A 22,210-nucleotide genomic window follows, 5' to 3' on the forward strand; every position below is an offset into this window, starting at 1 on the left:
TTTTATTTATATTTGTCTCAATTTTTGATCTAATCTAATTTTACAGCAGCGTTGATGACGGAGCATGCCAACATGCAGTATCTCAGCGATTCCATTCAGAAAATCTCTCAGGACCTTAACAGTGTTCTTTCTGTCCTTGGATCAATGGGAGCACAGCAGTCCCCAGTTTTCTCCACAGCCCAGGATTTTAGCATCCCCAGTCCTGGCTGCAGTAAAGCTTTATCTGTGTATGCCCCCCAGACTGGCGGGTCTCCTAACAACATTACCCTGTCTTCACAATGGACCTGGAACAGAAAAACAAATCCCACATTCCATCATCCCACAGCTCAATCTCTGGACGATATGTTAAGTGAGAAATGGCGCAAATACTTTCCAGGTCAGACGTTAAACATTATTTATCATTTTTTAGGTTTATGATCAAATCCTGCATTCTTAAATTGTTTGTCATTTTTAATCCTATTTCTACCTATCGTGACGTTACATTGGTTCTGAACAGCTGCTTGGATGAGAGCCTGCAGTCTCGCGGATATAAGAGATATCACAGCACTATTTTGAAGAACAGTAGGAAGTAATCATTAATGTCCTGGCCAATATTTATCTCTCAGTGAAGATTCTGGAACAGATTTTATGGTCATTATCACTTTGTTGTTTGTGGGCACTTTCTGCACACATGTTGGCTGCTTCATTCCTTACGACAACACCTCCTCATAATGGTGTTTAACTTTGTAAATTACCTCGGGTGCATCCAGTAGCGAGATGAAAGACATAATTTAAATATGGTCCATTTTGCTTTTTCTTATAATGGGCTGTCATCATTTTCAGTGGGAGACATTTATCGGTAATGATGGAAATTCTCTATTACTTTTGTGGAAAAGAGTCCAGGTTTCCCTGGTTCCCGAATCCACTCTGGAAGATTTGCATTCAACTGTTAGACATAGTTCAAACAAACATAAATTATATCTTTATCTGTTTTATTCCAACATCTTTAATGGAAAATTGTTCAATTTATACATGCTTAAGTTAGATTTTGTTAGAGCAAGTTAATGCTGCCACAGAACAACAAATGTAACGTCGTAAACACTCAGTGGCCACTTTTTTAGATACGGGAGTGGAAGGTGGTGTGGTCTTCTGCTTCTATAGCCCATCCACTTCAAGGTTCACCATGTTTTGCATTCAGGGATACTCTTCTGCACACCACCATTATAATGTGTGGTTATTTGAGTTACTGTCAACTTGAACCACTCTGGCCATTCTCCACTGACCTCTCTCACTTAATAAAGTAGCCACTAAGTGCAAGTCAGTGGAAATAAATCTGATGCTGATGCAGATGATATTACACATTTACCAAGAGAGTGTAGCAAAGTGAATTAAAAACCTTTCCTATTATTTAATTTTTAAGCAATTTTAGATGGATGCTCCATACTGATGGTAATGGGAATCAAATAAAATATAACCTGTTCAGTTTTTTTTTGAAGTTTTCTTAATTATTTTGACAGAGTAAGTAGTGAAAGAGTCTTTTTGCTAACCTGTGCATCACTAAATCAGGATGTGAAATCAAAGTTATTGATTGAAGAATGAAGGTGATTCTGCCCCCCCCCCCCCCCACTAACACTAAGTAGTATTGGACTGTTAAGTATTACAGAGGTTATTTTAGCAAAGGCCATGGTTAAAATGTTCAAGTTTCTACAATACTGTGCAAAAGTCTTGGGCACATATATATAGCTAGGGTGCCCAAGTCTTGCACAGTACTGTATTTGTCAATGTGGAGTGGAGAGTGAGTTTGTAAATCTGTCGGAAGCAATGGATTTTGGGAATGGCGAAGGGGGTCCGCTGCGGAAGTGGTATGGAGCAGGTAGCAGAGAAGGAGTGCCAGGGTCAGAGGGTGGTGTGGGTGCAGACACACCCAGCTCTAAGTCAACAGGCAAGGTCATTTTATTCCAAACAATTGGTTTATTCATCATGTCAGAATGTCTCTCTGGTGCTTCCTGCTTCCTTCCCCTTTTCCAAACCAAGATTCTCCCTCCCTGCCCCCTTCCCACCCTCAGTCCACAATAGCGACACATATCAAGATCAGGTTTATCATCACTCACGTACGTCGTTAAATTTTTTTTTGTGGTAGCAGTACAATGTAATTCATAAAATTACTACAGTACTGTGCAAAAGTCTTATGTGCCCTAGCTTTTATATATATATGTATGCCTAAGACTTTTGCACAGTACTGAATGTTACTACAGAGCCTCTCTTTAACCCAGGCATTGCACCAGACTTTCCTTCCATTGACATTGTTGGAGCAGTAAAAGTTGACAAAATTGAATCAATACTTACTGATCTTCTTGCTTTCTCTTTGCAAGACTTTTCATCTTTGACAATGTCCTGTGCATTGTACTTGAGCCTCACTTAATTCCAGTTAGGGGGAAAATAGAATTGCATGATGGCAGCTAACCTGACATCTCTGGACTTGAAAATCAGTTGATGAGTGAGTGAGAAAAGTAAACATGTCCAGAATTTTCCCATGGTCAGTGGTAATAAAAGCACTATCAGGCTGTGTCAGCTTGTTCTTCTCTACCTCCATGCCATTTCACTAACACTAAGTAGTATTGGACTGTTAAGTATTACAGAGGTTATTTTAGCAAAGACCATGGTTAAAATGTTCAAGTTTCTACAATACTGTGCAGAAGTCTTTGGTATATATATATAGCGCTAGGGTGCAGAAAAAAAAAATTCAGTGAGAATACATTGTGTTGCCTGTTTAATACTACAGACTGAGGAGGGGTGTGTGAAGGGGTGAATTTCTAAGCGATGCTAACTTTGGTGGAAAAAACCTTGAGAATGAATTAAACTGGAGTTTCATTCAGTTAATAAATTGGAAAATTGACTTTAGTTCATATGCTTATTGCATTGTTTTAAAATATTCTTCTGTGACAGGAGAAAGGCAATCCCCTGTTGGAAAATCATCATCTTCTGAGAGCCGGTTAGGATACATTTCAGCAAGGTACCATTGTTGCATTTGGAGATCACTTTGCCTTTGTAGCTATCACATTTGAGCTTTTTCCATGTGTCTTTGTGTATAAGAGAATATGCTTAATTAAATAAAACTTCACTATGGTCACAGTAGACAGATAGGTCTGGATTCATTTTCCAAGCTTTACCTTATTTCATCAGAGAATGTATAGATTTCTGTACAGTCCAAAGTAAAAGTTATTATCAGAGTACATGCATGTCACCACATACAACCCTGAGATTCTTTTTCCTGCAGGGCATACTTAGCAAATCTATAGAACAGTAATTGTAAACAGGATCAATGAACAACAAACTGTGCAAATGCAAATTTCAATAAATAGCAATAAATAACTTGAGCATGAAATAACAAGATAAAGAGTCCTTAAAGTGAGACCATTGGTTGTGGGAACACCAGAAATAGAATGAGTGTAGTAATCCCTTTTGTTCAAGAGCCTGATGGTTGAGGGGTAGTAACTGTTCTTGAACCTGGTGGTGTGAGTCCTGAGGCACTTGTATCCTCTACCTGATGGCAGCAGCGAGAAAAGTGCATGGCCTGGGTGGTGAGGGTCTTTGATGATAGATGCTGCTTTTCTACGGCAGCATTTCACACGGATGTGCTCAGTGGTTGGGAGGGTTTTACCCATGACATACGGGGAAGAATCCACTACCTTTTGTAGGATTTTCCGCTCAAAGGCATTGGTGTTCACTAGGCCTTAATGCAGCTAGTAAATACACTTTCCACCACTCATCTATAGAAGTTTGCCAAGGTTTTTAATGATGTGCTGAATCTGAGGAAGACTCCTGAGAAGGCAGAGACGCTGCCATACTTTCTTTGCCATTATATTTATATGATGGATTCAAGACTGAGATAGTAACACCCAGGAATTTAAAGTTACTGACCCTATCCACCTCTGACCTTCTGATGAGTACTGGCTCATGGACCTCTGGTTTCCCTCTCCTTCATTGAATTGAATTGAATTGACTATATTACTTACATCTTTCATATACATGAGGAGCAAAAATCTTTACATCTCCATCTAAATGTGCAATGTGAAATTTATAGTAATTTATAATAAATATTATATACAACAGGATAGTCACTATAACATAAAAATACAGTTGTGTCGGCATGAATTAATCAGTCTGATGGCCTGGTGGAAGAAACCTGTTGGTCCTGGCTTTTATGCTGCGGTACCGTTTCCCAGATGGTTGGGGTGACTCTGGTCCCTAATAATCCTTCGGGCCCTTTTTTGTAAATGTCCTGAACCATGGGAAGTTCACAACTACAGATGTGCTGGGCTGCCTGCACCACTCTCTGCAGAGTCCTGCGATTGGGGGAAGTACAGTTCCTCTATCAGGCAGTGATGCAGCCAATCACAATGCTCTCAATTATGCCCCTATAGAAAGTTCTTAGGATTTGGGGGCTCACACCAAACTTCTTCAACCATCTGAGGTGAAAGAGGCGCTGTTGTGCCTTTTTCACCACACAGCCGGTGTGTACAGACCATGTGAGATCGTTCGGTGATGTTTATGTCGGGGAACTTTAAAGCTGTTCACCCTCTCAACCCCAGATCCATTGATGTCAATAGGGATTAGCCTGTCTCCATTCCTCCTGCAATCCACAACCAGCTCCTTTGATTTTGCGACGTTGAGGAAGTGGTTGTTTTCTTGACACCACTGTGTCAGGGTGATGACTTCTTCCCTATAGGCTGCCTTGTTGTTTGAGATTAGGCCAATCAGTGTAGTGTCATCAGCAAACTTAATTAGCAGATTGGAGCTGTGGGTGGCAACACAGTCATGGGTATACAGAGAGTAAAGGAGGGGACTTGGTACACAGCCCTGAGGGGCACCTGTGTTGAGGGTCAGAGGGGCAGAGTTGAGGGAGCCCACTCTTACCACCTGCCGGTGATCCCACTTTATGAAGCATTCTGCTGATCTAATACCAAATCCATCAATTGATAGGAGCTCACGGAATTCAGGTTAACAGATTAAGCTGCTGGACATTCCCAGAACATTAAAAGTATGTGTTTATTAAAACACTTTTATTCAGTTTCTGTGTTCTTTGTAAGAAAGGTTGTACGTTTGCTGTATGTGTATGTGGGTTTCCCTTGGATACTCCGGTTTCCTCCCACAGTCCAAAGACATACCAGTTAGTTGGTTACTGGGTCGTTGTAAATTGTCCTGTGATTAGGGTAGCAATAAATAGGTGGGTTGCTGGGAGGCATAGCTTGGAGAGCCAGAAAGGCCTGTTCCATACTGTATCTCTCAATAAAAGTGATACAAACACATCAAGATTCAAGTACACTTATTATCAAATAATTTATAAATTATACAATCTTGAGATTTGTTTTCTTTCAGCCACAAAGCAAGAAACCCAAAATAACCCAATTAAAAAAAAATAAAGACCAACACCAAATGCGCAGAGAAAGGGGAAAAAAACAATAGAAGCAAGCACAGCATTCTGAACCAAATTGAGTCCTTAGAGTAGGACTCTAATCCCTGGAGTAGGCCCAAAGCCTCAGTCTCACTTTATCATATCAGCGGGGCAAATTGCCTGAAAGCTCGCAGACACGAAGCACAGAAGCTGAGCCAGTCTTACAGCCACAGTGTCACGGAGAGAGGAAAGACCATCATAGGAGAGCGAATGAAATCTGGTCCCAATACCCCACTTTTCCAGTCTACCTGGGCCAGCACTTAAATCGTCCAAACGCCGAATTGTGCCTCGCATTAGGACCCAGGCCCCACTGCAGCAAATTGCTCTGGGCCTAGACCATGCCATCCAGCCTGAAGCCGTTCTCAACCTCTCCAAATTAGCTCAGCACTTAGAATGATCCAACCTCACACCCGGGTTAGATAGTCGGACATCGAAACTTCTCTGCCTCGACTCCTGTCCGAGTTGCTCATTCCAACTCTATCTGCATCAATTTTGCAATGCATCAGCACAGCTAGTAGACTTCGAGAAATGTAGTTGTCAGTTGATCCCAACCCAGATGAAGTTCTGTCATATAAATTGATACACTTGTACTTATGAAGTCTAAACAATATATGAATTTTCTACCAATATTGGCAAGCTTTGATCAACACCCAAGTATGCAATCAAATTCCTTTCTTACTTGTCACCTGATGTCAAAGTGAACAGAAGATTTTTGTGGGTATTCCTTTGTGAAGAATCAATTTGACCAAATTTGCATAAGGTGGCATACTCCATTATTCAGTAATCTCCATTCCTAGTAAAAAAAAGTCATTTGAATACCTCCTGTCATCTGACTGCTTGTGAAACAAATATTGCAGCATCCTGGTTCTCAGACAGCCTAGGTGATATGCAAACAGTAATTTGCCAGTAACATTACACTGTGCAAGCACACAGATTTAATTAATGTTCCACTTGCTAAATATCAGCTGCAGAAAAAAATCAAAAATTGTTTTTTTAACAAGAGTGAAGTTTTTTTTAAAGTTTAGTTTCCTTTGATAATTTTCCAAGGCTGTTGCCAATAGAAATATAATTGAGAAGGATTAGCTTCAGGAGATGAGAATTTTGCACATCTCAGTATATGTATGCGCTCTTCAGTTTGCTGGCTGCTGTTCAGAATTTCCAGGCGCAAAATCAACTAACTATGAAGAAATATATGGAGTAGTGAAGTCGTATTTCAGTGCTATTACTCTCTTGTCTATTAAGATCTTGAGTGCATGAAATAAATTGACCACTCTGTATTTGCCTTTGCAACCATCTATAGCATCAAGATTTCTATTCAAGTCTGTAGGTTGAAACTTGCTGCATTTCTTAGCAATTTTGTGTATGTACATCTTTCTATGCCAATGTAATTGGTTACATATTATGTTCATACAGAAGTAGTTTAGACATGCACTTCCATTGACAGAGTCAGTGGAAATGGGACTTTCAGCCCATCTAGTCCATGCAGACCAAGATTTCCATCTAAGATAGTCTGAATTTTTCCCATATCCCTCTAAACCTTTTCCTATCCACGTACCTTTATAAGTTCCTTTAAATGTTGTTCATGTACTTGTCTGGACCACTTCACCTGACAGTTTATTCCTTATGCTGACCATACCCTCTGGGTGAAAAGGTTGTAACTCAGCTTACTGTAAAATCTTTCCTCTCTCACCTTAAAATTATGCCTTCCAGTTCTTGATTCCCCCAACCCTGGGAAAAAGCCTCTTACCCCCTATCCCCCTTCTCCCCTCTCTTCCCTCCCTCTTCCCCTTCCCCCCTCTTCCTCCCCTCCCCCCTCTGCCCCATCTCCCTCCTTCCCCCTTCCCTCCCTTTGTTGCTTTGTGTAAGACAATTTTTAAAATTACAAAATTGCAGAAGAGGAATAGTGAGGTAGTGTTCATCAGTTCATAGACCATTTAGCAATCTGATGGAAGAAGGGAAGAAGCTAATCCTAAAATGTTGAATTTGGATCTTCAGGCTTCTGTACCTCCTTTCTTGATGGTAATAATGAGAAGAGGGCATGGCCTGGATGGTGAGAGTCCTTAAAGATGGATACCATCTTCTTGAGGCATCACCTTTCAGTGATGTCCTTGATGGTGGGAGGGTTGTGACTGTGATGGAGCTGGCTGGGTCAACAACTCTCTGTAGTCTCTTTTGATCCTGTGCATTGGAGACTCTGTACCAGATGGTGATGGAACCAGCCAGACTGCTCTCCACAGTACATCTGTAAAAATTTGCTGGAGAATGTGGTGACATACCAAATCTCCTCAAACTCCTAATAAAGAATAGCCGCTGGCGTGCCTTCTTCATGAAGAATTGCAAGCAGCCTAGCGTAGACCTCTGGGGAACATCACTAGTAACAAGTCTCCAGTACGAAAAAGAATTTTCTATCAATCACTTTCTGTTTCCTACCATCAAGCCAATTGTGTATCCAATTTGTGTATCCTACTTGATCAGCTTCAATGCACAATAGATTTTGATATATTCTTGGTTGCCTACTTCAAGTGATCTTATGCAAGTATCTTTCTTAATGAGCTTCCACTCTTTATTCCAGCTTCAATCATGCAGTTCTAGCTTCCTGATCTCTCACCATACTATTTCCTTCCTCCTTTCCTACTCTCTTTCAGATCTAATTTCTTCTGAACAGGCATCAACCTGAAATAGTTGTTTCTTCCCTCCACAGAACTTACCTGACCTCCTGAGAATTATCTGTGTCCTCTATTTGTATTTCCATCATCCAGCATCTGCAGTCATTTGCTTTGGTTTCAAGTTAGTTGTTTGCTGAGCTAGTAACTGAGCTCATTTCCAAAGCAATTCCTCAGAATTTAGAAGTAATTCCATTTACGTTAAGCAGCCGATGATGTACCTCTTCTTTCGGTATTATGATTTAATAGCCCCAGAATCAGAAGCAGTTTTAATATCACTGCCATATATCATAAAATTTGTTGTTTAATGACAGCAGTACATTGCAATAATAATAATAATAACTATAAATTTCAAAAAGTATATGTTACAGAAAATTAAATAAATAAGTAATGTAAAAAGAGAGGGAAAAATACTGAGGTCGTGCTCATGGGTTCATTGTCCATTCAGAAAAATGATGGCAAAGGGGAAGAAGCTGTTTCTGAAGTGGTGAATGATGGTAGCAATGAGAAGATGGCATGTCCTAGGTGATGAGGGTTATTAATGATTGGTTACTGTTCTTTTTGAGCATCACCTTTTGAAACTGTCCTTGATGCTGAGGAAGCTAGTGCCCATAATGGAGCTGGCTGTGCAGTGGCCCCTCCATACCAGGTGGTGGTGCAACCAGTCAGAATGCTCTACATGGTACATCTGCAGTAATTTGCAAGTGACATACCAATTCCCTTCAAACTTCTAATGAAATATAGGCAATGACGTGCTTTCTTTGTACTTGCATCATGTTGGGTCCAGGATAGATCCTTAGAGATGCTGACACGCAGGGACTTGAAACTGCTCACCCTTTCCACTTCTGATTCCGCCGAGGAGGACTGGTGTGTGTTCCCTCCATTTCCGCTTCCTAAAGTCCACAATCAATTCCTTGGTCTTACTGACACTCAGTTTAAGGTGGTTGTTGTGACACCACTCAATTCTGTCTTCTCTCTGAAGCCTTTACTGAAGCTTCTGTTTTGTCCTTTTCCTTTTAAGGTAAAGGGAACAGAATCCATAACCGGTCTCTCACCATTGCAATGCTGAACATTATATCATGTGTGAACAATATAATTAATAATTAGTTATTTTAAATTTGTTAATTTAGAATATCAGAAATCATTAGGGTTACATTTCCACCTGCATCAGAGTAGAGAAGTAAACGGCTAACAGGTTGGGTGTTCATCCATAGACTGAATTTCCTGGGCCTCAACTTACTCCTTGAGGGAAAAGGACAGTTATAGGCATGGTTTAAAACTGGTATTCCATCTTTTAATATGGATATTCTGCCAGTGAAGTGGTAATCCCATATGGGTTTGGAAAATCTGTATAAAAGAAGCAGGTATCTAATCATTCTTACTCTGGAATAGCAAGCTTTTGGGTCAAAGGACCAGCAGGGGCAAAAAAAAAATCCTGATCTAAGTTTGACCACGATGAACTGTTAGAAAAAGCAGCAGTTAGATCCAGCCTATCAATATGTTGTTTTCTGTTTTAATCCATTGATAAATTTTAGGTAAATTGATGATGCCTATACAGTATTTTGTGCTTAACTTTGATTTTACACTCAGTGGCCAATTTATTATGTACCTCAAGTAACTAATAAAGTAACCACTGAGTGTGTGTTTGTGATCTGCCACTGTAGCCCATCCACTTCAAGGTCCGAAGATACTGCACACCACTGTTGTAACACGTGGTTATTTGAGTTACTGTCGCCTGCCTGTCAATTTGAACCAGCCTGGCCATTCTCCTCTGACCTCTCCCATTTGCAAGGCATTTTTGCCCACAGAACTGCTGCTCACTGTGTTTTTTCATGTTTACCACACCTTTCTCTGTAAACTCTAGAGCAGGGGCTCTCAACTTGGGATCCATGGACCCTTCAGTTAATGGTAGGGGTTCATATCATAAAAAAGGTTGGGAAACCCTGCTCCAGAAACTGTTGTGTGTGTAAATCCCAGGAGATACTCAAACCACACTGTCTGGCGCTAACAATCATTCCACGGTTAAGGTCACTTAGATCACATTTCTTCCCTCATTCTGATGTTTGGCCTGAACAACAACTGAACCTCTTGACCACTTTTTGCATTGAATTGCTGCCACATAATTGGCCAATTAGATATTTTCAATAATGAGCAGGTGTATCTAATAAAGTGGCCACTGAGTGAAAATTACAGTTTTGTAGATATTTCATTAATGCTATTTCTCTCAGTAACCAGATGAAGATGTTCAATCAGTCCCACTCAAAGATGGTACCAAAGAAGAGCATCTCTTTTAAAGAAGTGATTGAAGCTAATAAAAGGTGGTTGGAAAATTACAGAAAAAACCCAAAAATGTATCCTTTAAATGATTCAGCAATTGTATTTAAGGCTCAGAAACATAACTAAGGAGGTCTCCTGATACCTTTTGTGTATTATAAGAATCATTAAGTTTTGAAGTTTGTTCTTTTTAACAACATAAATTAACATTCAATAAAAAATTTATTTTTTAAAACAGTTCAGTAAAGCAAAGACAAAACTTAATTGGGCTCTTTCTGGAAGTTCCTGGCTGCTTGTTACTAAGAAAGAGTGGAGAGTTCTATATCATGGAAAAGATCTTGTCATGAAATATTTCTGTTGTGCTCAGACTGCAGCAGTTGCGATATCAGAAAAGGAGAAGCTTGCCTGCATTGGTTACTGAGTTAATCCATGGATCATGGAAATGTAGAATGTCAAAGAATATCCTCAGATGACTGAGGACATGCTAACAGAGATGGAATTACAGATCATAACATTTTTTATACTTATATTCTAAACAACATTGAATGGCAAGTTCCAGGAATAAGATTCAGCACACACTGAATCATGAAATGAATCTTTTGTAGTTATATAAATATATATATGTATACTTGTATAGTTACTTGTTCTAGTACTAGTTCTTGTTCTAGTTTGTTTTTATCTTTGGGCTTATTTGAAGGCACTCTGATTTTTTTCCCAGTTGAGCACATTCTATTTCAACATGCTGGCTTATTTGATTAATCAGAAACAATAATTTTGCTGTGGTGAAGCTCATGAAGAATTGTGAATTGGTTATGTTGAGGAGAGAATACAAAATCAAACACTTTGCAAAATTAAGAAGTTATCCAGATACGGGTAACCAAAATTAAGAAGGCCAGCCCGAAGCACATTACAATCTTCAAAGACCTGGACACAGTTATTTTTAAGTGAAGTATTTTTGGGGCAGGCATTTTCATAATGATACAAATCTCTCTGAAATTTCATCTTCCTCATTTTCCCTAATGTTCCCGAGCATAATACCAACAGGAGTCAAATGACTGAGAGGAGATCTACTCCTGGGGGCAATAAATGTGGCATGGCATACCCACTAGCGAGTGTATAATAAACCCATTAATGAACTGTGAATTTTCTTCCCTCTCACATCTGGTACAGTGACCATAAATCATGCTACAAAAGAAAAAAGAAAACATATTTTAAGGATCACTAAATGCTGTTTTATTTTCATGCCTTGTACAGTTATAGAGACACTGTATTGCCCTCGGAATAACTGCCAAAGTAATCTCTCACATCAAGTGACCTCCTTGATTCAAGTGATACTGGAGGCACATGTTTTTAATGGCGTAGATCTGTCACTGTGCTGCCTGCTGAAAAACAATTAGCCTGTTTGAGTTGAACCAAGCTAGTGATATCATCAGTAGAAAGGCTTTGGAAGAGTCACCGTGCCTAATGGCAAAAGGCAGTTGAATTAACGCTTAGAAAGATGCAATCCATGACGTTCAACTACTTAACAATCTACATCTGAGCACCTTGTATTGTTTGACTTAGTAATTCCTTTGTTCTTTCCTGATTTAAGCAGAATAAAACCACAATAAAAGGAGGTAAGAAGATTTGAAAATGTTTATTTGTCCCTTCATTAATGATGAGTAAAAATATGTTAAATTCCTACAAAATGCTGAAGGAACTCAGCAGTCCAGGCAACGTCTCTGCAAAAGAAAAAAGAATCGACTCTATTCCTTTACATAGATGCTGTTTGACCAGCTGAGTTCCTCCAGTTTTTCATGAGTTACTCTGGATCTCCAGCATCTGCAGAATCTCGTGTGTTTTTGATTCTAAATTCCTGTTGTAATGTCTCAAGTTTAGATTGCAGTGACTGTTTTGAAATACTGACCAACTGGAGATGTACAAGATAATAAGAAGCATAGATATGGGGAGGGATGTCAAAGGTAAGTTTTTTGCACAGAGAGTGGTGGGTGCCAGGGGTGGTGGTAGAGGGCAATACATTAGGGATATCTCAGAAACTCTTAGATAGTCACAGTATAATATCCACAGGATAGGGTGATAGAAAAATGGACGGCTGATCGTGGAGCAGGTGAAAAGGTCAGCACAGTATCGTGGGCTGAATAGATTTAAGAGATATTTTGAGTGGGTACTCTGAAATTCATCATGCTTCTTTGGAATTGCCTTTAGAACTTGATGCACTCTGATACGTAATGACTATTGCTCTGTAGTGATGTCTAGTGTACAATGAGATGTATGGAAATATCAAAACTTGTTAATTTTCCTTGATGTTCATCTTTAGCTCCCTCACTGAAGCAATGAAAAACTCTGAATTGATGGAAGGCCTAATCCAACTTGAACTGGATGAAAAGAATCAAATCATAGTCCACCAATTTTGAAAAGTTGAGATTATTGTTATTTAGACGCGTGTAGTGAACAAATAGGTCTTCTATAAACCAGCCCCATGCTTCTAAAAAGTGCTATTTCACAAAATATAATGGTAATTAATTTGAAACTGTTATAGTTAGCAATAAAATATTTTCTAACTAATATTTTTTTAAGTAACCTGAGTGATTATTTTTTAGCATGTTATATGTATAATACCAAAAACTCTGGTGTCTCACCATGCTTTCTGCCAAAGGTATACCTAATTAAAGTGTGCATCAAATGCTTTATTTATTTTCAAATTCAATGGTTTCTGGGGTTTTTTTCTGCATGATAATACAAATGCTGTGTCACATTGCCTAGAGAGCATCTTCACATCAGCTATTACTGTCTGGTTTAGTACAGCATCCTCTCACAGTATACAAAAACTACAGCAAACTGTCAGGTCAGTAGAAACAGTCATTGGCTACAGTCTACTATTACATAGGACTTGTATGTGTCCAGGACAAAGAAGCAGGCAGGAAAAATCATTGCAGACACTTCCCATACTGCAAACTGACTTTTCCAAAAGCTCCCTTCTAAAGGACTATTAAAATAAAAACTTCACACCGTCTTAAAAACTTTACTTCCCTAGACAGTTAATTTTATCAATCATTCTAGTTAGCCCCCCCCCCCCTCCACCACCCTCTATCTAATACCCACGTCACTGCATTGCACTTTAAACCACTTTTCATTGTAAATACATGCTGGTATTTATGAATTTACACACATTTTATTCCATATCTCTACTTTAATGTCTAGGTTTATTTTTATATAATTCTTTATTCTTTATAATTGTTGAATGTTGTTTTTGTTGCATGCTGCATCCTGACCAACACACCACAGCAAATTCCTAATACATGTAAATGTAAATGGCGAGTAAACTTGTTTCTTAGATCTTAGGTCTGAAGAATACACCTAAGTCTGAACAGGAAAGCCACAAGTATTTATATACAGCTGTGGTAGTATAGTGAGACGTTCATGCTGATAGGATCCACTATGCTTTCAGGATTTGGGTTTTATGACTTTTCAAATTTCGCTAGTACTTCACTTTCAGACATTTTCTCGATGTTATGTTTGACAAGCAGTTTATTGCCACATCTTTTATATTCATCTGACACCAGTTTGAAGTCATACCATCCCTTTGTAAAGCCTGTTTTGGAGCTTTATATTTAACCCAGGCCATTTTTAATCAGTTTTAGGTCAAGCATTTATATACTTTTCATACCCTCAATCATTTCTTTGCCAGGAAAAGTGGTACAGGTGGGTATAATTACAGCATTATGACAAAGATCCTGATGAGGTGAGCTGCCTTCCTGAACCACCACAGTCTTATTAAAGAAAAAGCGAGGTGGGTCATTTAAGTCTAATTTTTAAAAATCTTTCACCTTAGCTTCTTTCAGCTACTCTTCTACATTTTCTTGGGCCTGAAATGTCGACTGTTTATTCCCCTCCATAGATGCTGCCTGACCTGCTGAATTCCTCCAGCATTTGGTGTGTGGTGCGTTGGATTCCCAGCATCCACACAATCTTTTGTGTTTACAAAATTATGATGCTGCCTTTCTTATGTAACATTGTAACAATTCATGTAACATTGGTTTACAGGCAAAGCCAGCAATTTATTGCCTATCCCTAGTTGTGCTTGAGAAGCTGCTGGTGAGCTGTCTTCCTGAACCATCACAGTCTTATTAAAGAAAGAGCGAGGTAGCATCTACTGTACAGGGCTTCTAGAATTTAGAGCTTACACTATTTGCTTCCAGAGATTTTACAGATAATTCTTTCCATGTTCTGCAAGAAATGTTTATGAGCCATCCTCTCGTAATCCTAATTATTTTGTTGGCTTGACTCAGGAGGCCTCATCAGACTGAATAATTTGCATGAATCAATTATCTCAAATCTTTTCCTAATTATGAAATCTTCCAGTGGGTCATCTTGAATCTCATTTAGGCCTAATTTTGTTAATCTTTTGCCTTAGCTTCTTTCAGCTGCTCTTTTCTACATTTTTTCAACATCACTAAAACCATCTTGCTTAGCTGACCAGATTCAAAGGGAAATTTTAGATTTAGATTGGCTTTATTTGTCACATGTACGTTAAAACATACAGTTAAATGTGTCACTTGCATCAACAACCAGCACAGCCCGTAAGTGTCACCATGCTTCTGGTGCCAACATAGCATACCTACAGTTCACTAACCCTAACCTGCAAGTCTTAGACCATAAGAGATAGGAGCAGAATTAGGCCAATTGGCCCATCAAGTCTGCTCCACCATGGCTGATACATTTTCCTTCTTAACTGCATACTCCAGCCTTCTCCCATACTCTTGTCTTAGTCACACTCTGACTAATCAAAAACCTATCAAATTTCACCTTAAATACACCCAGTGACTTGGCCTCCACAGCAGCATGTGGCAACAAATTCCACGGATTCACCACCTTCTGGCTGAAGAAATTCCTCCCCAACTCTCTTCTAAATGGAGGTCCCTCTTTTCTGAGGCAGTGCCTGCTTGTCCTGGAGTCCCACGCTACAGGAAACATCCTCTCCACATCCACTCTATCTAGGCCCTTCGACATTCAATAGGTTTCAATGAGATTTCTCCCCCCCCCCCATTCTTCTAAATTCCAGCAAGTACATACCAAGAGCCATTAAACGCTCTTCATGCAATAACCCTTCCATTACCAGAATCATTCTTGTAAATCTCCTCTGAATCCTCTCCAATGTCAGCACATCCTTTCTTAGATAAAGGAACCAAAACTGCTCACAATACTCCAAATGAGGCCTCGCCAGTGCCTTATAAAGCCTCAACATTACATCCTTGCTTTTATATTCTAGTCCTCTCGAAATGAATGTTAATATGCATTTGCCTTCCTCAACATCAACTGAACCTGAAGCCTTTAGGGAATCTGTGCGATGACTCCCAAGACCCTTTGCACCTTGGATTTTTTAAATTTTCTCACTGTTTAGAAAATAATCTATGCATTTATTCCTTCTACAAAAGTGCATAACCATACACTTCCTGACACTATTCCATCTGCCACTTCTTTGTCTAAGTCGTTCTGCAGACACCTTGCTTCCTCAATGCTACCTACCCCTCCACTTAACTTCATCTGCAAACATAGCCAGAAAGCCATCAATTCCATCATCCAAATCATTGACATATAACATAAAAAGAAGTGGTCCCTACACCGACCCCTGCAGAACACCACAAGTCCCTGGCAGCCAACCAGAAAGCGCTCCTTTTATTTCCACTTTTTGCCTCCTGCCAATCAGCCAATGCTTTATCCATGCTAATACCTTTCCTGTAATATCATGGGCTCTTATCTTGTTAATCAGCATGTCTAGCACCATGTCAAAGGCCTTCTGAAAAACCAAGTACACAACATCCACTGACTCTCCTTTGTCTATCCTGCCTGTTATTTCCTCAAAGAATTCCAACAGATTTGTCAGGCAAGATTTCCCCTTAAGGAAACCAAGCTGACTTTGACCTATTTCATCATGTGCCTCCAAGTACCCTGAGACCTCATACTTAATAATCTTTGTCATACTTTTCGGGATATGGGAGGAAATCGGAGCACCTGGAAGAAACCTATGTGGTCACAGGGAGAACGTGCAAACTTCTTAAAGACAGCAGTGGGAATTGAACCACAATTGAGGTCACTGCTGGCACTGTAAATTGTTGTGTAACTGCTACATGACCATGCTGCTCTAAATTATAAATAAGATCAGAATAACTCTTCATACAGTATCAAAACTTTGGATTTGTCCTGTACCTTACACTAGTTAGTGTTTTTTTAAGTATTGTCAAACAGTACACTGACCTCTCTTACACTTGTCCACAGTAGCCTTTAGATCTCTTTCCTTTGTTGCACAGTTCAATTGAGCAATGTTATTCCATTTTACTTATTATTACTTACTCATAATCTCCCTAAATGAAACATACCCTCTGAGCCTTACTGCTTCTGAGTGTGTGCCCTTTGCAGAGTTGGTTTCTGTTTCCTTATTTGTTGTATAATATTTACAAAATTGACGTGGAATATTAACCCCTTTTTTTCAAGGTCACCCTCATTTTGTGGTGTATTTACAATGTTGAGTTTATTGTTGTATGCATAAGTGTGTATGCATATGTGCAATGAAAAACTTACTTGCAGTAGCATCATATAAGCAGCATTCTAAAGAAAAAAATATTAATCATAGTGATTTTGTCAAAGACTTAAAAATGTGCAAATATAGGTAACTTTAATCATCCAGCCTGTTTTGTTAAAAATCTTTGAAAACAATGGTAAAATTCATCTTAACATGTCATCAGTGAAGGGTTTCACATCAGCTGGAGAGAAAACTGGACATTAAACTGAAAATCCTGATGTTTAAATGTCTGAAATTTAGAAACATGCAGCAGTAAGATTTTTTTTTAAATTTAAATTGTTTCCTGTTTTTAATTCTTTTATGTTGTCCTAATGATGTATTTTAAGAGAAGTAATTATTTTTCCATAACTGTCATCACACTCCTGCACTGTTACAAGCAATGAATTAAACGCAAATTTAATCTTCAGAGAAGAATGGGCATTTAGTCCCAAGTCAAAGATAAATCTTTATTTGTATTTTTGTACATTTTAATTATATATACTTCTCTGTCTATTGTGACAAGGGACCCCTTTCTACTTTCATTGCTGCTACAGCAAAATAGCAAGGTCTTGGGAACACAAGTATGATACAGTTTTCATAGTGTGTATTTGGGAATTTTAAAGTGGAAATAGGGAGGAATAGGCAGGATGTATTTTGTCTGAGTACCAGCTGGTACCTTGTCCAAAATTCTTCATGCATATATATGAATGTGAAATCCTTTGCAGTTTATTGATGTTATTATTAATGCTACATTCCGCTCTGCAGTATTTTTCTACTTTTGATCAGCTTTGAAAACCTGTCGAAATTTTAGTGTTACCACGGTAACCTTTATACCTGATTAATAAGTTAATGCTTAATGTTTGCCAGAATTAATCTTTCATATAAGGTAAACAATACTAGTTATATTTTATTTCTATTTAGTCACAGGGCATTATTCTGTTTATTCTGAAATCTAAGTATAGAGTTATAGATTAATCCAGCAGGGAAACAGGTTGTTCATGCTGACCAAGGTGCCCACCTAAGCTAGTCTCATTTGGCAGCATCTGGCCCATATTCTTCTCACCCATTCCCTGTTCTAACATTATAATCAGAACATAGGGCATTCAAGTATCTCTGAATAAACAGTACAGTCCCTTCACCCATGATATTATGCCACCCCTCCTACATCATCCTCCATTTTTCTATCATCCATATGCCTATCTAAGAGTTTCTTAAATGTCTCTACTATATCTGCCTCTACCTCCTCCCTAGGCAGCATGTTCCATGCACCCACCACTCTCTGTGTGTAAAAAAAATCCTTTTTCTGACATTTCCCCCTATACTTTCCTCCAATCACCTTAAAATTATACCTTCTCGTAAAAGCCATTTCCACTCTTGGGAGGTGGAGGGGGGAGAAAGTCTTATCATCTTGTACATTTCTATCAAGTCACCTCACATCCTCCTTCACTCCAAAGAGAAAAGCCCTAGCTCACTCAACCTTTCCGCTTAAGACATGTTCTCTAATCCATGCAGCATCCTAGTAAATCTCTGAAATTGAAAAGTTAAAATATGTTCTTCCTTTACTGTGAAACTCTCCTTGCAAGCAAAGTGGAAGAAAACCAGCACTGTGGTGCTGCAAGTAACACCTCAACTCCAGCAACTGGTTCATACCCAACTTCTGTTTCAATGTGGAGTCTGCACACCCATGGGTTTCCTCCTATTGGTCTGCTTTCCTCCCACACCCTAATGACATCCTGCATTTAAATGACTGCATTTGCTATTGTTTTTCATATAAACAGAAAAACAGAACTGACAGCCTGTCATTGTGATTCCTATCTAGTTTTATCAGCGAGCAATCAGAGATCCAGGCAAGTGAGAGAGAGTAGGTTCCAGGAAAATAAACATGGAATGAGGTTCATGCTGTTGCTCTGAGAATTGGTATAGAATCAATGGGTTAAATGGCTTCTTCTACCTCGTAAGAAAATCTGAGTTACAAAAGAGCATTTTACATCACAAAAAGGCTGCTATTTCACCAACCCTGAGATAATGGCCCATGAGGTTTGCTTTCAGTGGTCAATGCCTCCTGAAATTTTTAACTGAATTACTGATGTTCACTACTCTCAGGCACTTGTGGGTTAACCAGAGATGTGGCCAGACCCACAGGCAGCATGCAAGCAGCAGGGATGAAACCAACAGTCAAAATATTGAGCTTGAATTTAAGACATTTAATTACACAGCCCCTTTTAAATTTGCCCACTGGACTCCGGAGGCAACCTGTCCTGAGGTTGGAAGCCTATCTGTGGGAGGGTGGGAAAGGGGCTTATTTTGCTGTTGCTATAATTGCCTATGTTCTGCTAAACATTGCTAAGTTGGTGCTGGAATGTGTGGCACCACTTGCAGCCTGCCCCCAGCACATCCTTAGGTTGTGTTTGTTAGCACAAACATCACATTTCACATGTACACGTGATAAATGAATGAAAAAATAGATCAAGACAAGGAACTGTGACTTGGAAGTGTTTGTTCAGCACCTATTGACCCGAGATTGATTTAGTACTCCTCCATCTTAACATAGTGATTCCAGAATTAAAGTTATGTGAGAACTTGCACCTCCCCAATTCCTGTGGGAGTTATTTAGATACTACATGTTTACAATGTGTATGTGTTGTATCAATTGCATTATATTATGGATGTATTTTGTAGAATATAACCTCAGATCTTCATCTCCTGACACATACCAAGCTCATCCTTGTATCTGGAAGATTCAGGTACCATGAAGCTCTTATCGCTCAAGGGTATAAAACAGACAAACTATGCAATGCTTTGGAAAGTGCTCAAACTCAATTGTTCGGTTTGGAATTAGAAAGACTATGTATTAATTTCAGCATTCCCCAAGGCAAAAACGTGACTCAAAGTATGCCTGACTTTATGCATATTTCATTAGACTTTGCCCCTTTGTGGAACATGTTTGCCTTCCTGACCCTAATTATCATGCCAGTTGAAATGTTAGCTTCAATGTGTGAAGAGCATGATTGGAGCTGGGAGAAAAATTGCTGAGTTAGCAGACTTTTATTAATTAGGAATGAAAACAGAAAATACTGGAAACTCTAAGCAGGTCAGGAAGCATCTGAAGCAAGAGAAATGGAGTTTACATTTCAGATGTTAGTAGCAGAGAAGGTGGGGGGACAAATGGGTAAAACAAGGGAAATATTTTTGATGGGGTGAGACCAAATAACCTAAAGTTTGGAAGAATTTGTATTCAATTAATACAAAAATAATAATATAAATTGTGTATTATAATAACATTTAGAAGCACATTATGCTGCTTTGAATTGTGTTACATGTTGCTAATAGCATGGCAGAGGGACATATCCAGCAGGTCTGATTACGCTAAAGGACAGAGGAAAAACTGAACTAAAATCATAGATGATTGGAAGCAAATTACCTAAAATTGGAAAATTTGATATTTGATATTGTCTCTGGAATGCTGTGACATGCCCAGCTGGAAGATGAGTTTATCCTAAAGCTTACATTGGGCCTCTGAATGGGAGTGCGTTGGAGAATTAAAAAGGCAGGAAACAGGAAGCTCAAGGTCATCCTTGAACGCAGGTGCCCTGCAACATGGACATATCAGTTTCTCCAATATAGTGGACATTTTTCCATATTGTGAATGCCGAATGCAAAGCCTAATTAATGGGGTACCTATAAACATCTGGGTTTTCCTGCAGAAGTAAATACCAGTCAATTTCATGGGAAAACATAAGATTGGTATTCATGATAGAGCCCAATGTAGGGGAAGGCAAGTTTCAATAGTGTAAGACAGGACGTAGCAGAAGTAGGTTGAATGCAGCTGCCTGATGAAATAACAACATCCAACAAGTAGGGGCCATTAAGAGTGAGGTAGTAAGAGTCCCTGTAAGGATAAGACACAAAAAGTTTATGGAATTTTGGTCAATAAAGGGTTTGAATGTTTGATCAGAAAAAAGAAGGAAGATATGTCAGGTATAGGAAATTGATATCAAATAAGTCCTTCCAGGTTTAAGGGGAATATAGGAGAGAGCTTAAGAAAGTAGGGCAGAAAGAGGCCATAAAATGAGCTTGATGAATATGACTAAGGATTATCCTAAAATATTTTTAAAATATATTAAAAGCCAGAAGGTGGCTAAGGAAAGAGTATGTTTGTTTTCACTGGAATGTAAGAGGCAGAGGAGAGACGTTATCAAAGTTTATAAAAATTATGAGGGGTAGATAGGATAGATCAAGCCTATTCTCTAGGGCAGGTGAGTCTACTAGAGGGCACAGGTTTAAAATGGATAATATTTAAATATTTGAAGGTTAGGTTTTTCCAGGCAGAAAGTGGGTGGTATCTGGAACAGACTGCCAGAGCTGATGGTAGAGGTAGAAACAATGACAACTTTTAAAAGGGCGGCCACTTAGATGGGAAAGGTTAGAGGGAAATGAGTCTAATGTAGGCAAACAGAAATAACATTAATTGGTTTTACAATCACCATAGGCAAGGTGGGTTGGAGAGGTCTCTTTCTGTGCTGCTTCTAAGAATTTGAAGGTAGTCAAAACCTACAAAGAACTCAATAGTTCCACTGAGCGAGTATTCCTCGTCTGGCTATTAATTTTATCAATAAAACGTCTTATTTCAATGTCATCTGAGATTTTCAGTGGCATTTTTTCAATTTAGTGCAAACCTCGGTGCAAAATATTAATTATAATTTGTAAGATTAACTTGTTGCCATCATGGATGTGTTGTGTACACCTTTCTGTCACTTGTTGCAAAACAAGTTGGAACATCTAGGACACCTAGTTGGTGTCAACTACAAATATACAAATTCCAGTGAACTGACTTCCTTTGTAATTACTGGGACTCCGGGGTTATAATTTCAAACTTGTCATCATTAGCTATATGAATTAATGAGATTGGTACATTGTTTTCATTCGTAGATAATCAATTTACCTGTATAAACTCAAAAACCCCTCAAGATTAAGATTTTGTAACCATATGCCATTGATTTCAGTTTGCACATGGTTCTATCTTTTTCCTCTTTCTTGATTTTGTCTCATAGTTGCTAGGTACATCTTTCCAACCATTGGGTTTTATTTCAGAATATCTAGAGATTTCAAAACTGATTTCCTCCTGCCATCTCACTGTACAAGAACTATTTGGAGGGAAACTTTTAACTTTCTCTTGTGTCACATAGATGTACATCTTAACAGTGACTTACCATATCCTCTCTGTGGTAGTACATTGAAGAGTTTTTACTGTGTGTTTATTGGATTGAGAAGGTACTGTAT

General features: G+C 38.9%; 1 protein-coding gene across 9 annotated transcripts in view; it reads left to right on the forward strand.

Annotated features, from left to right (window-relative positions):
* The window catches only part of LOC140716930 (centrosomal protein of 164 kDa-like), a 265,508-nt gene extending 252,435 nt beyond the window's left edge, over window positions 1-13,073 (forward strand). For 8 of the 9 annotated variants that reach the window (XM_073030055.1, XM_073030054.1, XM_073030059.1 and 5 more), the window contains 4 exons: window positions 47-376; window positions 2,926-2,992; window positions 10,326-10,448; window positions 12,689-13,073. In XM_073030055.1, the coding sequence (XP_072886156.1) occupies window positions 47-376; window positions 2,926-2,992; window positions 10,326-10,448; window positions 12,689-12,785 (617 nt within the window). In that variant the 3' untranslated portion in view covers window positions 12,786-13,073. The remainder of the gene's footprint in view (window positions 1-46; window positions 377-2,925; window positions 2,993-10,325; window positions 10,449-12,688) is intronic. The other variant, XR_012096388.1, reaches the window with a different exon arrangement.
* Window positions 13,074-22,210: the final 9,137 nt, after the last annotated feature.

This window comes from Hemitrygon akajei, chromosome 26 (genome assembly GCF_048418815.1).
Source record: "Hemitrygon akajei chromosome 26, sHemAka1.3, whole genome shotgun sequence".
NCBI classification, from domain to species: Eukaryota; Metazoa; Chordata; class Chondrichthyes; order Myliobatiformes; family Dasyatidae; genus Hemitrygon; species Hemitrygon akajei.